The sequence below is a fragment of the Protopterus annectens genome, chromosome 9.part0 (assembly GCF_019279795.1).
Source record: "Protopterus annectens isolate FY-2018-M chromosome 9.part0, PAN1.0, whole genome shotgun sequence".
NCBI classification, from domain to species: Eukaryota; Metazoa; Chordata; order Ceratodontiformes; family Protopteridae; genus Protopterus; species Protopterus annectens.
The window spans coordinates 1864747182-1864765524 of NC_056743.1; the positions used below are offsets into that span (position 1 = coordinate 1864747182).

The 18343-nt window shown below is 39.4% G+C and overlaps 1 protein-coding gene across 1 annotated transcript in view; it reads left to right on the plus strand.

The window, feature by feature from the left end:
- The first annotated feature begins 570 nt into the window (after nt 1–570).
- The window catches only part of LOC122810810 (tyrosine-protein phosphatase non-receptor type substrate 1-like), a 172598-nt gene continuing 154825 nt past the window's right edge, over nt 571–18343 (plus strand). The window contains exon 1 of the mRNA XM_044082371.1: nt 571–595. Within this exon, the coding sequence (XP_043938306.1) occupies nt 571–595 (25 nt within the window). The remainder of the gene's footprint in view (nt 596–18343) is intronic.

The following is an 18343-nucleotide window of genomic DNA, read 5'->3' on the forward strand; positions in this document are numbered from 1 at the left end:
ATATATATCATTTTTATATCAACCATAATGCAGAAAAAATATTTTTATATGTGACACTTTGCTATAATACATAAATGCAATTTCCACTATGTACTACAAGACATACAAACTATGCAATCAACAGAATCAATGGTTAAAGTTTTTTCAAGCTTGGTTCAAAAACTTGTCATTAAACTTCAAGTCCTACTCTAGAAACACCCAGAAAACTTTAAATGCCTGAAAGCTAACATAATCATTTGTTGTATATGGTTTACAGCACATGAGGGGATGACCACTCAATGACCATAACCAAGTTTTTTATTATCATACATCCATAAGACATATGCTCAGTAGGAGGCAAATATGTACACTCTGCATAACTAGAAAAGATCACAGTCACAATTTATTTATTTTTATTTTACATTTGTTTACCAGGATAGTCCGACTGGATACATGTCCATTTTCAGCGGAGGCCCGGGGAGTAAAGCTCCAAGTCACAGAAACAAGCATAATAGATATAAGCATAGCAGAAAATAAAAAGCATAGAAACTACAGAGGAGGTATATTATTTTCTAGTCTGTTGACTAAGACATGGTAGATGTTTTCTTCACATCAGGTAAGTCATAAGAGATTAACAGTTTTTCATGCATTATAGCACCAGAGAAAGCAGTACATGCTTAAACAGCACTACAGTGTATCCAGCATGCATTATTGCAGTTTTCTACAAAGTTAAAATTAAGTAGCATCCTACAGGTATTGGCATAAATAATGTCTGTACTATAACTACAAAGACAATGCTATAACTTCAAGTGTTAGATATTCTTCACTCATATAAGGTAGATATGCTGACTTTCATCCCAGTAAAATGTTAACTGCGTCAATGCAGATTATGATGCACTGTGGTACTCATATGCTGCACACTATATTATCTATCTACATGCACTGAATGGTTACTCATTTGCTAGTGCCAGCGTGTGCACCATGCAATTAAACTAACCTATTTGAGTGTAGAGGGCAGCCAAACAGTTAGAACCTTAATGTCATCAACCATCAAATGTCAGTGATCTACAAAGCTGTTTTTCAATTCTCACATCTAACCTCCCTGAAAAACATCACTGCATAAGAACCTTTCTTTCTACCACTCAAAATTTTTTTAAAGTTCATCGCATCTTAACTTTGTTTTGGTTCAGTGCAATAACTACAGCAAGACATGGACTACAACTACTAAAATGCATTTACATTATATTGCAATCATAAGCATTGCATGGTACAGTGCCATCGTATGGCATCAAATACTTCATCTATAGCCCATTAATTGGCTTACCCCCATTTTAATAAAGAGAATATTCATGACATGCCATGTGACAGACAAGGACTTGATTGTACCTGTTTGACTACTAAGTACATTGAAAGTGACCTCTGAACATGTACATGGTTCACAAAAGGATATGCAACAGATGTAGTGTTAGGCAAGTATTTTCAAGGAGGGGATGTACAGTAATACAAGGTGTTGGAGGCTGAATTTGACTGATTTTAGCTTTCGCATGGGTCAATGATGTACAGCAGTAACATTCAAGTGCAGTGCTCATTGGTGTGCAGAGCTGGCATGTGCACCATCTCATGTCTTCAACATCTGGCATATATGTGCCATCTTCCTCACTGTTACTACTGCAGCTGCATGCTTGTTTAGCTGGATGCTGACCATAGGTATATACAGGCTTAAAACTGTATGGCACAATGGTACACGACTTCGGCCCATCCTTTCGTAGACATCTTGGTTGGTCACTGAAACAATACAAGACTATAGCACTGTTACCATTATAAAAGACTTGGAAAGCAATGATGCACTAGAACAGGCTAAACATACATTCACAAATTAGGTCCATACTCAGGAACACTTACAGTTGCAATGGCACTTTTCAGACAATACATTCACATTCAGCTCAAGCATGCAATCCTATGTAAACAAGCAGATTATGTCATAAAAATCAGTGGCCCATTAATAAGTCCATAGTTTCTGCTGAAATTATAGTGAGACTGTCACAAAGCCTCAGAAACAAACACTGAATGATGACAGTCCACATGTACAGCTGAGTAAATAGCCATTGTGCACTTCCAAGTAGTGAACACTGACAAAGATTAAGCCAGTGTACATGTGAAAGCAGACACTGCTTCAATCCAGGAATTTCCTTCACCTATAACCGAAAGTTAAAGTTATACAAAGCTCATGGAAATAAAAGCATAAAACCTCAAAGAACAGTAAATAGTTGGGATTTGAGGACTATCAGCACCTCAAACAGCATGTGTGATGAATAGTTATTCAATAAGCATCACATCCAGTTATTTATAAATGTGATACAAGGACAGCTGCTGTTGGAGAGCCAAGTCAATGAAGTCTTAAAATCACAAGGGGTTCTATGAATTAAAGGGTTACATAAATGGACAAGGCTGGGAAAGGAAAATGCTGGGCCTACAAAGGGAGTCACACAGAAGTTTCAATATCAAGGAAGAAGGCAAAAAACACCCTTTGTAATTGTATCAACCTTCATTCTTGTGCTCTTTGATTGAAATACACTGCTGTAAGAATTTTCAGCTGGCACCATGCCATTAAAACCACCCCTAATATATAAACTACACTTCCTTTGAAATGTAATTATCCACTGCATATCAATTTTGTAAAATGTTCTTATTGTTGTAAAACTGTTTTTCATCTTTGCAAATGTTTTTTGTATTTCCTATTTTTACTTGTATTTTCATTGTTATGCTTTGTGGACTTTTCCCCCTGGACCTCCACTGAAAATGGGTTCCCAACCCAATTAGACTTTCCCAGTCAACAAGAGTCAAATATGTAAATAAATAAATAATAAAAATAAATAAATAACTACTACATAATATTTATATGCAATTTCTCACTGTAGATGACAATAGTCACTGTGTATGCTTGAGTACTAGTAGTACATTGTTGTATGTCTGTCAAGGGTTCAGGTGCCTGGGCAGTGTGACATTTGACTGGGAGCACATTGCTGACGTGACATTCAGCTGCAGAGGAATATGGCTGTTTGCAAATTCCCTGTGGGCAAAGAGAAGAATATGTTGCTATGCCCACAACTTCAATAACCAAATGCACAGGGGGAAAACAACGTCCATCGTCTCCTAGGGAACATGAGACAGCAGGCAATATTGCAGGCATCAGCAGCAGGCTGGCCAGAGGGCATGTCAGTAGCAGTAAAAATGCAGTGAACAATGGACAGTGCCTTTATAATTGGAGTGTGTGGACCACTACCCCTTCACAGAGTCTAGGGAACATTGCCTAAAACGCATACTGGAGCATAAATATGACTACAGTAGCCTGCAGGATTTCCTCCATGCTGTAGCACACGTCTACATGTTGTAGTTACATAAGTATGTACTGTACACTGAACACAATACTCATTAATTCTTCTGCAGCCATGCATTTGGTTATTAAAGCTGTCAGCATGGCAGTGTGTACTTCACATTGCTCACAGGGAATTTGCAAACAGCCATATTTCTCTGCAGCTGAATGTCACGTCAGCAATGTTTCCCCAGTCAACTGTACCACAGGGAAATGTCACGCTCCCCAGGCACCTGAACCCATCGGTCAAACTGATGCTCTATAATTATAATTTCATGGATACTTTTGGAAATATGCATTGAAAAAATTAAGGTGCTGAAGGAACAGAAAACAGATGATTACATTCAGTCTGCTCTCCATTTTGGAATAATGATTTAGTAACCTGTAATGTAAGATAAATGCTTTGAAGTAAGCACATGTATATCAAAAGGCAGAGATGAAGCGAAGAGGGAAAGCAACCTGTGTAGGAAATCAAAAAAAGAATGAAAAGATACATGCTGTAGGCCTGCAAATGGAAATTACTCTATGTGACGGTATCTGTGATGCAAATGAAATTAGAAGAGAACAAAGCATGATTTGCTGTGAAGTGCAGGATTGACACCATCCTCATTTAGTATGAAACAGCAGATACTAATGTCTCTGAATGACTTCTGTAGACAAAACATGTGAGGACTTATGAATAGGAATGACCATGCCTCTTTTCCATAGGAGGGGAGCGCCAACTGAAAGAAATTTCAGGCCTCTCATGAGATACCTGATTACAGGAATTGGGACTCCTAAGTAAATGGGTTTGTTTTGTTTTTAAAAACATAACTTGCAATAACCAGTTTGACTATAAAGTAATGGACTGGCAGTCATGACACAGTCTGCCATGACCCACCATGTGTCCTGTTTTGTGCTGTCTGAGGCATTGTCTTACATGGTGGGTCAAAGGAGGGCTGCTGCTGCCTGTGTGATGATAGAGGGTTTCAATGGTTAGTTGCTTTCCCTGCAGAAATGTACTGATCAGGAAACCAAAACTAAAAAAACAAACAGAATTTCAATGACAATGTACTAAAAAAAAAAAAAAAAAAAAAAAAAAAAACTTTCACTGCTCTCAGATGTCCTGTGGGTCTCATATAATGTGCTTCATGCGAAGAAGCATGAATCACTGTTACACATACATAAGGGTAAACAACATCAATGCCATAGAATGAATGCCTGTTTATACAGTGATGATGTTAACATCTGGATGGTGCTCCAGACTGATGTACACATGCTTCACAAACCAAACATTTTGCACATAAATAAGAACAGACATCACTGTAGTCACATACTTCAGCTATCCTTACAATAGTGCTTTCCAAACAATGCAAAGGATTAGATTTTTATGGGTCATTCAGAGGTTACTGAGTAAATATTTATCACTCCAAAGAGAATTATACTAGTAAATAGTATGAAAGTAATTTTCTGTTATACAATAACTATACTAGTGGGAACAAAGTGTGTGCGAGTAAAACAATGACTCATGGATATTGAGTCCAGCATGTTCAGAATAAGTAACAAGAGATGGCAATAGTGATATTTGTCTTAAAGTAAGAGAGAGAGAGAGAGAGAGCAATATCTGTATATGTATGTCCAGATATATATACCTACATACATATAAACACTATGTACAGTTTACTTCCCCTTATGAAAGAGCTACAGAGATAGCAATTTAGATATAGTTAGATCTATTTCTTCAACAGGAACTACAATGCACCATTGTCTACAAAGCCAGACAGATATGAGACTGCTATAAAGTTGATTTACTCTTATGTGTCATCTTTTAAAAGTACTGCAAATGTGCTTTCACACATATTGGAGCAAAACTCTGCTTACAACCCATTCCTACAAACTCCACATAAGTAGAAATCATCACAGCTCTCTACAGCTAATAACATTGCTCAGAAAATTAGAGATACAGAAACCTTATTTGCATTAGCTGAAGTCACTTGCTAATACCCAGTTTGACTCTATAACTGGTTGGTCATGACTGCAGCATCTCATTGACATCTTCAAGTAGGTCACTATGCTCATGGTGGAGAGAAAGATGGTGCATAACGCATAACCCGACCTGGGTATGGCATCTGACAAAATTCACCAACTGGGTTTCATAAAACATCCTACTTGAATGTTCACAAACTATTAGGTCACTTTGTGGAGTGTGAAATGGCTCATTGACGGGACACACTTTGTCAAGGTGTGAGAAGACACATCCAGAAAGAGAACAGTTGATACAGCTGCACAAAGGGGCTGATTTCTGTCCCTCCATTTGAAACAGATTACTAAGACGTCTGAGCAAATGCCGAGGGACTTTTGGTGACCAGGATCACAGACAACCACAAACTTGGAGGCATACACTAAATCCTGTAACAATAATGATATGTTGCAGAAAGGAGAAATGCAGAGAAAAGATTGGAGTTATAAACTGATCCCATTACAAAAGACTCACCAAAATGCATTCCTAAAAGATTTGAAAATCAAATACTGGCAGCAAATTACAAGACAGACAGCAGCCCTCTAGGAGAGTACTATATGGATAGAGATCTAGGAACTCAGATTGTAACATAAACTTTGACTGCCATGTGTGCACTGTAATAATGAAGTCCTTTAAGGTGGTGAACCTCATAAGTGAGGGAATGGGCAGCACATCCAAGGATGGAATAGTAGTATTGTATTCAACTGTCATAGGACCAATGCCCTGGTGCAATGAAAACTAAACTTATCTACAAGACCATGGAGCTAATCATCATGGACCTTATCAGCTAAGATATAGGTAATCTCCAAACACCTGACCCTACTCAGTTTGGATTTATCAAAGGGAGATAATGCCTGTTAAACCTGGTGGACTTCTTCAAGACAGTCACCAAGGCCCTGGACAAGGAGAAATATGTGCATACAGCCTACCACAGCCTACCTTGACTTAGCCAAGGCATACAACACTATCCCCCACTCAAGCATCATTGATGAACTCACCCAACTAGGCATCAACCCTTGTATTGTTAGATAGGTTCCTAACTGGCTCACTGATAGAACTCATATAGTCAAAATAGGAGAATCCACCTCCAACAGCAGACCTGTAACCAGTGGTGTTCTACTGGGATATGTCCTGGGACTTCTACTGTTTGGAATCTCTTTTTCCGAAGTATAAGCAAAAGCTAAATGTCTGTGGCTGGCAAAGGCCCATTTTCAGTGGAGAATCAAGGAGAAAAGCTCACAATCTTATAAAAATTAGAAACATAACAAAAATGAACAGTTGTACAGAAGACATAACATGAGGAATATTAACAACAGTTATCACTGCATAATGTAGATGAGATAAAAATAAAAGTAACAATAAGAATTGGTACAAGATATGAGATGCACTTAAAGTATTTGACGGAGACATGGTGCTGATATAATTATTATGTTTTAAATTTAGGAATATATTTTGAATATAAAATCGAGAAAAAAATTATATAGAATTACAAGACAGAGAGAAGAGGAGAAAGAAAGATGGTGATACAGATTAGATGAGTAGAGAATGAATAAATACTAAAGTTGTCATGTGGGGGTTAGACACGGGCAGGAACAAGTCCTTAGTAGATAGTTTTTAAGTTCATGTTTAGGCAGGTATTTTTGGGAGATGTGTCTTATATTAAGGGGAAATGTGTTCCAGGCATGGGCTACAGAGTACTTAAAGAGGGATTTACCAATATTCTTTTAAAGTTTGTACATATCAAAGAGGAGTTTGTTGGCTGTGTGAAGGAGATGATGGGGGTTGTAATAAGATATTCGGTTAGAGATAGAGGGGCAGGAAGAGGGGTCATTCAGGATTGAAAGGGTAATGTGTAGTTGCTGAAGTAATAGCTGGTTAGAAAATTCAGGCCACTGGAGTGCTTTAAGGGAAAGACAGTGATGGGAATTATAAGGGAGACTAGTGGCAAATCTGGCAATTTTATTATAAGATTGTTTAAGTTTGGAGAGTAGAATAGTTTGAGTATTTGTAAAAATAGGGGCTGCATATATAAGACAAGGTAATAGGAGAGACTGGGCTAGGAATATTTTGGAGGAAGGTGTAAAGAATTTCTGATTACAATAGAGTAGACCAAGTTTCTGGTGTGTTTTCTTTATGCAACGTTGGATGTGTATGTCATATTTAATTCATCATCAATAATGATACCTAGTAGTTTGGAATGGGGTTCAGGTTTAATGATGGTATTGTTGAGGGAGATGACGGAAAAGGATGATTTGTGATGTTCCAAGAGTTTTAGGAAGGAAGAGAAGTAGTTTAGTTTTTTTTTAGCATTAAGTACGAGCTGATTGCCAGAGAGCCATGTTTCAACAGAAGAAAAGGTGTCCTGAGTTAGAGATAACCAGGGAAGCTATGTGCAGTGGTAATAAAAGTAAAATATTTAGCATACTAAAGGAGTGTTGTGAGGCTCCAGGCAGACTGTAGATTGTTAGTGAAAATATTGAACAAGAGGGGGCCTAAGATAGATCCTTGTGGTGCACCAGTGTTGACAAGTTGGAAGGGGAAGAAGACAGTTTGCCAGCAAATGGATTGTCACTTATTGGTGAGGTAACTTGAAAACCAGTTTAAGGAGAAAGTAGTGAGCCAGAGGTTGGAAAGATTAGCTACAAGTTTAGAGTGAGAGACAGTGTCAAAAGTTTTAGAGAAATCAAGAAATAAATGGGAGACTAACTTGTTGTTGTCCCTGGCCTCAGCTACTGTATGGGTGAAGGAAAGTAGTGCAGTGGAAATGTTGTGGAAAGGTCTAAAGCCATGATGGGTAGATGTTAGCAGGTTTTTATCAAGCAGGTGTTTGAGTAGCTGGGTGTGAATACACTTTTCCAGAATTTTGGAAATGGGGACAGGATGATGATGGGTCTATAGTTAGATGGATCGGTAGAGTTTCTGCCCTTATGAAGAGGAATATTGTAGAAGGACTTCCATAAATCAGGGACACAGGCATCAGTAATGGAACAATTTCTGAGTATAAAGATGGGGTAGGCAATGGATTCTGCAGCAATTTTGAGGAAGAAGGCAGACAGTTTGTCAGTAGAGGAGGAGGAAGGTTTGATTTTGGAAAGGAGAGATTTGATGAATGAGGTGGTGACAGGTTTGAAAGAGAAGGTATTGAAGGGTGTCATGTTTGAGGGTGAAGGGGTAGTGGAAGTATTACTATTGTGTGTATCAAGAGGAATTATGTTGGGGGCTAAAGAAGGGGAAGATGATGTATTACTATTTTGTGTAAGTTTTTGGATTGTTTCAATGAAATAGTTGTTAAGAAGAGTGGCAGTTTCAGTAGTAGTATTCTGTCGGAAGGAGTTGGGAGTTGGAGGATTGCCAGGATAAAGGAGATGATTAATGGAATTCCAGATTTTTTTTTTGGGGGGGGGGTTATGTGGGTTACATTGGTTGGAATAGAAGAAAGTTTTCTTGTCATTGTTACGTTTTTTGGAAAGGTTTCTGAGCTATTTAAATCTTTGAAGAAGAATAGGGGACTTATTTTTGACCCAGGCTTTCCAGATACTGTCTCTTTTATAAATAATGGAGTGAGTATGTTTTGTGAGCCAGGGAGCTGAGTTAGATTTTATTTAGATTTTTCTGATAGGTGCCATGGAGTTAAGCATGTCTATGAATAGTTTATTAAACAATGTTATGGCCTCATTCAGAGAGAGGTGCTGAAGGAAGAGTCATTTTTCATTAGACAAAGTCGAATTAAAAGTCTCAAGGTTGATTTGGTTGAGTTTATGACGATCTCTATAGAGGTGGTCTTTAGGAGTATGTTTGGAGATTCTATGGATAAAGGTCAGGGAGTGGTCACTAAGAGAGTTAGGAAGTATGCCAAGGGTATGATAAAGGTTGGGATCTGAGGTGAGAATCCAATCCAGAGTAGGACCAGAGGTGGAGTTTTTGTTAGTATGAATAGGAGAGGATATAAGTTGGTGGAAGTTGTAAAGGCTGAGACTATGACTAGGAGATGAAGTAGAAACTTTGTCCCAATCAATATTAATGTCACTAAGAAGAATGGTTTCATATGGAATATTATTAGTAAGTCAGGAGAAAATGTTCTCGAGGATGGGGATATTATTTCTGGGAGGTATGTAGATGGAGGCTATGGCAAATTTATTATGTGGATTTAGATACTTGATGATAAGGAGTTCTGTAGGCTCAAAGTTGGGTATAGAAACTGAGAGTGGAGAGAGAATGAATTGTTCAGTATAAAGGATGGCAACCCCTCCACCCCTCTTGTTGGTTCTGTCACAGTGGAAGACGTTATAACATGAAAGTAAGATTTCTATGTTTGTGATATGGGGTTTCAACCAGATTTCAGAGCTGAGATATGGGGGGATGTTGGCAATGAATGAATGAATTTCTCTGATTTTGTTTATTAGGCTTTGGACATTTAAGGATAAGATATGTAATGATTTAGGGGTTTGAGGGAGGGTAGAAGGGAGAACTGGGGAGAAGAGGAGTGAGATGTAAAATTGAGTGAGGCAGGGGCTAGTAGTCCTGGGTTGAGGTGGATGTCCCTGCCTAGAAGTGTTTCCAGGAAAGTAATAATGTATGTGAGGGGGTTTAAGAAAGCAGAACTTATAGGTTTTGGTATGGGAGTATGGGTGGTGATTGGAAATATATTAATCTTGAAAAAGTGTGTAGGTGAGATATGATAGAGGGATGGAGAGATTAGATGTAGGTTAGGGATGGTGTTGGTGATGTGAGTGAAGGGGAGAGTTGGAGATGGTGTTTCATAGTGAAGTGGAATGGGGTAAGAGGTTGATAGGAAAAGGAAAAGGAGGAGGAAAGCAGAGAGCGAAAGGTGTATCATGTTGATATGAAGTATAGTGTTTGAGAAACAAGACAAGAGATAAATAAAGGTAGTATGTTGTTCTAGTAGGAAGTTCTGGGGAAAAGGAGGGGATACTAATGTAAAGGAGGTGAGAAGGAGGTGAGGTCAATTGATGTGGGAGGGAATTAGTGTAATGAGCCTGGGAGGAGGAGGAGGAGAGTTTGGAGAGAGAGAAGACAGTAGAGAGGAATTGTTAATTGATTGGGGACATCAAATTGGCCAGAGGGGAGGAAGAGGTGTGGCATAGACAGTATAACTGTAATGAAAGTGGGGGGTGGGTGAGAATGGGGGTAAGGTAGGGGAGCGGCATGAGCCTGAGTACAGCGAGGGTAAATGGAGTGGTCTTACATCCTGTTCAAGAACAGGAAAGTTTCTCTAAGAAAAACTATCAGTTAGAGGACACCACAGTTAGAAGTAGTATGCTGGTTACTAGTCTGAAATGGCAGCTTTTATTCTCTTTTACATATGTATTTGTTTGCTCTTTGCTGCACACTATGTAGTTAAAGATTAAAGCAGCTTGACACTTTGCACCTTTGTTTGGTGTTTAATTAGTGAAGAATAAGTATTGAGGGGTAGGGACTAAAGGCTATGACTCTATTGAGAGGGGCTAAATACCTTAAAATAAAACAGATAAGTTAAGCAAAACGTATCAACAGTGAAATGGATGAAAAGGATTGGGGGGCTAAGAGGAAGAAGATTTGCAGCTGTTAACCCTGGGGTATGCACTCTAGCTGATTGTAACAGATTTTAACAAGGCATAACAGTAGTCAAAAAAGCAGATTCCTACACTATGCCTAAGTAGCAACAGCAGGGTTCCCAGAGTTAAAGCTGGAGCTGCAGTATTTATTTTTTGATGATTATTGATTAGAGTTTCCTTTACATTTAGCTGGAGTGAAAGGAGTCCTTGCTCGCACAAGCAGAGGGGCGAGATCAAAACCAACCAGGTGCCCAGTGGCTCTAAAAGATGCAAAGAGGACAAAATGAAAGAATATAAGACTAAAAGCAACAAAATAAGGATATCATGGCATTGATACAGACATCAGAACATTTAAATACAAGACATTCATATGCAATTGGTTTTAATACATAAAACAGATGAAAAGAATATGCTGAAAAAAGGAGTGAGGCAGACAATGGATTGGTCTCAAGGCCTTTGCTAAATACTACATCCAAAAAAAAGCATTATTATACAGTAGATAAAAAAATAGATCTTAATTTTATTTATATACACAGTCACAGCCACTTAGTAATAGGAAGTATATTATATCTATCTATGTATAATATTTACATACATTTACATTTACAGTGGATAAACAAGGAGAAGTGATCCAAATAGAGACATTACATAGATAATGAAAGAGATGTAAATTAAACATTTCATAGCAACAAAGACATAAAAACATGTTAATACATTAGTGAAGATAAATAGTAGAGATTCAGAATTACATTACTTACAAGCAAAACAGTATGGAAGTAGTACTAGTAGAAGTTCTCACCAGTTACAGTCGTAGTGTTCTACTGCATGTAGAGAAAATCAAGTCCAGTGTTACTCTAAGTGTCTGTTGCTTGCATATGGTCAAAGATTTGGGAAGCATATACATATAGAATATCGTAGGTAGTTAGTGATGATCATGGAGGAAGCGGAGGCTATTATATAGCAGTATATATATATATATATATATATATATATATATATATATGGGTCTTCTTCGGTTGGTTGAAGTTTCAGTACTTTGAAACCCACTTGTGCGAGACCACTTGTTCAAAGTACTGAAACTTCAACAAACGAGTATGGAGATCACAATACAGCATGGAATGGAAATATTCCCTTTACCTCACTGTAGTGTGATCTCAGAGTTGGTATATTTAAGTAGGGGGGTATGGGGGTGCAGGGGGCTTGCTCCCCTGCAAAAGATATTTCTATTGTGGTTTTTTTAGTAAGCTGATCCAGCGACTAGACTTCAGCAAAAGTGCACTTTCATGTAAATGCACTTTCGCTAAAGTGGGCAACTACATTTTTTTTTCGAAGTAATGACATTTCGACTAAGAAAAGTAGATCTCTCTCTCTCTCTCTCTCTATATATATATATATATATATATATATATATATATATATATATATATATATATATATATATATATACACACACACACACACACACACACACACACATATATATATATATATATATATATATATATATATATATTTATACGCACACATACATCAGTAGATGTAAGACAGATAAAAGGGTAAATAGGGTACTGTAGGTAAGTACTAGCTGTTAGTACAGATGGTTGGGCAGTGTAAAATGTGGGTCTGAGTACTTTATTTAGGAATGGATATCTGGTGATGTACTAGGGGAGGAAGCAGAAAATGGTGTTGGGATAATTACAATTTTCTGAAATTGTTTTGGTTTTGGAGAAGGGTTAATGTATATATATATATATATATATATATATATATATATATATATATGTAGATATAGATATAGCTCAGCCAGCATATGTGTATATATATATATATATATATATATATATATATATATATATATATATATATATATATATACATTCATAGGTTCATAGGTGTGTACTAGGCTAATGGCCCTGGAGTCTTTACAAGCCTAGTTCATAGAATTGCCCTGGCATCGTGCCACCCGACATTAGTTCCCAGTGCCTCTATTGAGTAGCACCACTAGAGTGATCCCCGGGGTGAACTTTCTATTTCCCATCCACTCATCAAGATTTCTCTTGAAGAGGGCCGATGAGGTGCTCTGCTTGACATGTATGGGAAGTCTGTTCAAGAGCATGGGCAATCTCTGGGTTATGAACCTGTCCCTCCTGCATGTTCTGTTGATTATGGTAATGAGGTTGAGGTCTCTGGAGTGTGTGGTGCATAGGGATTGGGATTATTTTAGATGTAGCATTTCTAACAGTGGTGGGTCAGACATGGCTTTGTAAGTCAAGCAGAGATCACCTATTAGTAGACAATATGAGACAGAGAAAAGCTGGAGTTTTTTTGAGTCTGTCCATGTGGGACATGTGTTTGTGGCCTAGGATCCTTTTTGTGAGGTACTTTTGTTGTCTCTCCAGCTGTTGCAGGTGTCTAGTGAGGTACATGCCAAATGGGCCATCTTCTTGGATGCAAATCCCTTGGTAATGAGATGTGCCACATAGAAGGTGTTTCTGACCACAGTGGCAATGGGGTAGTTGAAGGACAGGTTACTGTCAACCTGTGTCCCTAGATCTCTTATAACACCTTCAATGTTCAGTGGACTACCGCTGAAGTGGTAATTTGTGGGAACGGAGTTTTTCCCAACGGGAATGATGATGCATTTTTTTGGTATTGAGCTTAAGGCCATGGTTTCGACACAAGTCATTTGTCTCAGTGAGACCTTTCTGCAGAATGTCTGTATCACTTGGGGAGTTAATAATGGCTCCCAGCTTGCAATTGTCTATGAACATGGTCAGCCAGAGTCACTCCATATTGACCCGGACTTCTGAGAAGTAGATGCCAAACAGGAGAGGACCCAGGACCAATCCTTGTGGGACTCCACTCATGACTGGTCAGCAGTCTGACTTAGAGTCTGCTACTTTGACACTGTGGGATCTATCTGTGAGTGAGTTTGCAACCCATCTAGTGATACAGGGGTTGATTCCTAGTTTGGTGAGTCTATTTATAATTCCTGAGTGGGGACTGGTATCAAAGGTCTTGGCCAGATCGAGGTAGGCTAAATGAATTACCTTGCCTTCATTCACAGCTCTGGGTACTGATTCAAAGAAGTCCACCAGGTTGAGCAGGCATGATCTACCATTCACAAAACCAAACTGCATTGGGTCCATAGTTTGGAGATTCCCTGTATCATTATTAATTAGGTCCATGATGATGCACTCCATAGCCTTACATATCTGACACTTCAGGCTAATGGGGCAATAGTTCCCAGGTCTGTAGTCATTCATTCTTTATGGAGTGGGATGACTGTTGCAGTGGGGCATTCGGAAGGGGTAAAGCCTGAGGTGAGTCTGTGATTGAACAGGGCACACAGGTGTGGTGCCAGTTCAATTTGTAGTTCATGTAGAACACAGCCAGAGATATTGTTGGGTCTCATTGAAGCTGTATTCCTGAGCTTGGACAATGCAGCTTTATCCTGTAAAGCAGTAATACTGGGTGTCTGGCATTCTTCCAGTGTTGTGATTGGTCCTTTGGGTGGGGGAGGAGTAAAGTTGGTTCTGAATCTGTCGGCCAAGATGTTGGCAATATCTGTTGGCTCAATTTAAGAGGTACCATTGTGCAGTAACTCAGAGCAAATCTGGGTATTGCCGTGGAGATTCTTGACATAGCTCTAGAAGGTCTTGTGGTTGTCTTTAGTATCTGCTGAAATTCTGCCTTCATAGCTAGCTTTAAAGGATTTGATGAGGGATCTCAATTTTTTGTTGAGGCTAGCAAAGGAGTTTTTCCAGTCTTGGAACTTCACCTTTTTCTGCGACAGTTTCTTCCTTCTGTTGTAGAGTTTGTTAATGGCAGGGGACCAACAGATTGGTTTCAATTCTTTTGGAGAAGAGCATCTTGGTTCTGTTGGGTATGGCTAGTTCCATGCATTTCTATACGTGTTCATACAGTACATTGTTGTATGATTCAGCAGTCATGCAACTATTCTCCATTTGCATGAGTGCCGTGAAGTTAGCCACCACTGTTTTTAGGACCCCAAAGTTAGCTCTGGAGAAATTTCTCATGGTGGTCACTTTTGCAGGGGTGTGGGTGGGATGTGGATTTCCATGGTGATTAGTTTGTGGTAGGATCTAACCGGGGAGGAATCAACTACTGATGTAGAGCAATGACCCCCCCCCCATGTTGGTAATAACCATGTCAAAGATGTTGTACCCTCTAGTAGGGGTAAGAATGAGCTGGCCCAGGGCATTGGAATTAATGAATTTCAGGAAATGTAGGGCAAGTGTGTTGGTGCATGAACAGTTTTCCCAGTTAATGGAGGGATAGCTGAAGTCACCCCATATGAGGGTGTTGTTGTGGACCTTAATATTTTCCAGGGTACTTAGAAACTTGGAGTGAGAGTCTTGGGACATGGTTGGGGGCCTACAGCAGGTTGCGACCTGAATTGCTGTCTTTGCCCAATGTTAATTGTACCTGAATTATCTCAGATGCATTATGCTATGAACTCGTCTGGAGGTGTGCATATCCTTAATGAATATGGAGACTCCACTGCATTTGGAGTTTTGGTTCAAGTTCTGGGGCAGAAAGGTGTGGAATAAGTTATAACTTGGTAGTGCAGGGGTACTTTTTGCTGCTTTAAAGCAGGTCTCCATTACAGCACAAATGTCGATGTTCTCCATTTTAAGCAGGGCTTCGAGTGAGTGCCACTTGAGATTTAGACCTCTAGCACTGAGCAGCATAACCCTCAGATTGCATTTATTTATAGCTGTTACAGTGGTAATTTTGTCTTTGGAACACTGCCTAAAAAGGCACTATAGGGGTGGCAAGAGCCTTAGCCAGTATTCTGAAACCCAGAGGTTACAGATGTAAGCCATCTCTGGCAAAGCATTGAGGTCAGTCAATCATGTCACCGCAAGATACTGCATCTCCTTAGAATGACACCCGAAATTTAGCCAATTGTTGAAGCCAATCATTTTCTGTTTGTACTGTGGTATCATTCTGGGCGATGGCAGGATGCTGCTCAGGGCTAGGGTCATACCTGCCTGGGCTACATAATCTGAGAGCTCCTCCATGTCTATTTTCATGTAGTCAAGGGAGATACATCTCAGGTCCTTCACACCCACATGAACAATGAGAGAGTCATAATTGTACTTGTTGTGGAGTGACCTGAGTGCGTGTGGTATGTGTCAGATCTTGGCACCCGACAGACAGCTGACTGTTACCTTCTCCTTATTCACCCTAGGGAGTGGGACATCAGTGTGCCTCACTATCAAGTCACCTATGATTAGTGTATTGGGCAAGCTTTTGCCTTAGGGGCTTAAGTCGAGGGACACACTGTGTTGGTGAGCTATGTGTCTTGTGATTTGTGCTGTGTTGTGGTGGTTGAGTGCATTTCTGCCTTGGAGGTCTCTGATGTTTGTGTACATTTCTGTTGAGGGCCTCCACAAAGGTGGGTGTGTGGTTTGTGTTTTGATGTGAAAGCTACATATATCTTAGTTATTATACACATACACACACACACACACACACATATATATATATATATATATATATATATATATATATATATATATATATGCAGTTTTATATCTATCTATTTATATATATATATATATATATATATATATATATATATATATATATATATATATATATATATGTGTATGGGTCTACTTTCATAGACCGAGCGCCACTATACCGACACCGAAGACCGACGGACGACCGAACAGGTAGGTTACAAAACGCGATATCCCGGCGGCTGTGAGACCGACAACGGCAGCGTGTGAGCGAGCACGGTAAGTGTGCAGTGACAGATGTAGTCTTGGGGAGCGGACAGGTAAGTGTACGATACTGAGGGATTTTAGGATAGTGTGTGGAAAATGTGAGTGTGCGGTGGTGTCGGACTAAGGGTTCCGGTGAGGTAAGTGTGTGGAAGTGACGTGAGCTGTGTAGGGTAGTGTTAAGTGTGTTAGGGTTAGAATGCGGTGGAGTGAGTGTGCGATAGTGATGGGCTGAATGTTTTAGGGTGTGTTAAGTGAGTTAGGGTTAGGGTGCAGGTAGGGTGAGTGTGCGATAGTGACGGTGTTGGGGTTTAGGGGTGTGTTAAGTGAGTTAGGGTTAGGGTGCGGGTTGGGTAAGTGTGCGGTAGTGTCGGACGTTAGGGTTAGGGTTTAGGTTAAGGTTAGTGGATATGTTGTTGTGTGCAATGTGTATTTGGCGTTTTTTGTGTCGGTGTTTTGGTGTTCGGTATGTTGAGTTGTCGGTGTGGTGTGTTGTCGGTTGTTTGGGGTGGGGAAAATGTGTGTCGGTGATTCGTACGTTCGGTCTATGAAAGTAGACCCATGTGTATATATACATAGATAGTCATCGTTACTATACAGACAATATGAATGATTGCACCTGTGACAAAATCTAGGGTATATAACAGATCAATCTCATATTCAGTTATATACACAGACACAGCCACTAAGACACTTTATAACATTTTACTTATTTTATTTTACATTTGTTTATCGGGAATGTGCAACTGGGCAGAACACATTTTCAGCGGAGGACCGGGGTGAGATGCTCTACATAGTCATTATATTGTGAATGAACTAGACATAGATGAGACATTGAATGCAACATATAAATAAAAACATTGTGATACAATACTGAAGATACATAGTGGGGAATCTTAGCTACAGCACTCAGAAACAAAATGGTACAGAGGTAGTATTATTTGAATTTCTCTCCAATTACAGTAGTGCTATTGTACAAATATAGTGAGCATTAAGTCCAGTGTTACTTTGTATGACCTACTGCTTGCATTTGGTCAAAGAGTGTAGAAGTAATCATTTATAGGTTCATAGGTTCATAGGTAGGTACTAGGCTATCGGCCCAAGAGCCTACGTAAGCCTAGCCAACAAGGTTCCCTGGCTTACGCCACCCAAAAAAGTTATTTTCCTGTGCCACTGTCGAGCAGAGAAACAGAAGTGATCCCCAGGGTGTATTTCCTATTTCCCATCCACTCATCAATATTTTTCTTGAAGAGTGCTAATGAAGAACTTTGCTTGACATAGATGGCTAGCCTGTTCCAGAGTATGGGAAGTCTCTGGGATAGGAATCTATCCCTCCAGCATGTCCTGTTTATTGTGGTGACAAGGTTTAGGTCCCTAGAGTGTGTAGTAGCTCAGAGGGATTGGGTTTTCTTTAGGTGTAGCATGTCCAACAGCTCTGGGTTTGACATAGCTTTATATGTTAGGCAGAGATCACCACAGAGTAGACGATATGCTACAGAGTAAAGCTGGAGTTTTTTGAGGCGGTCAGTGTAGGGCATTTGTTTGAGGACAGTAATCGTCTTTGTGAGGTACTTCTGTGGCCTTTCCAGCTGCTGCAGATGTCTATGTGAGGTACATTCTAAAAGGGGCGTTTTACTCTATAATGGGTCTAATGAGTGTCGAGTAGAGGGAACAAAGACCT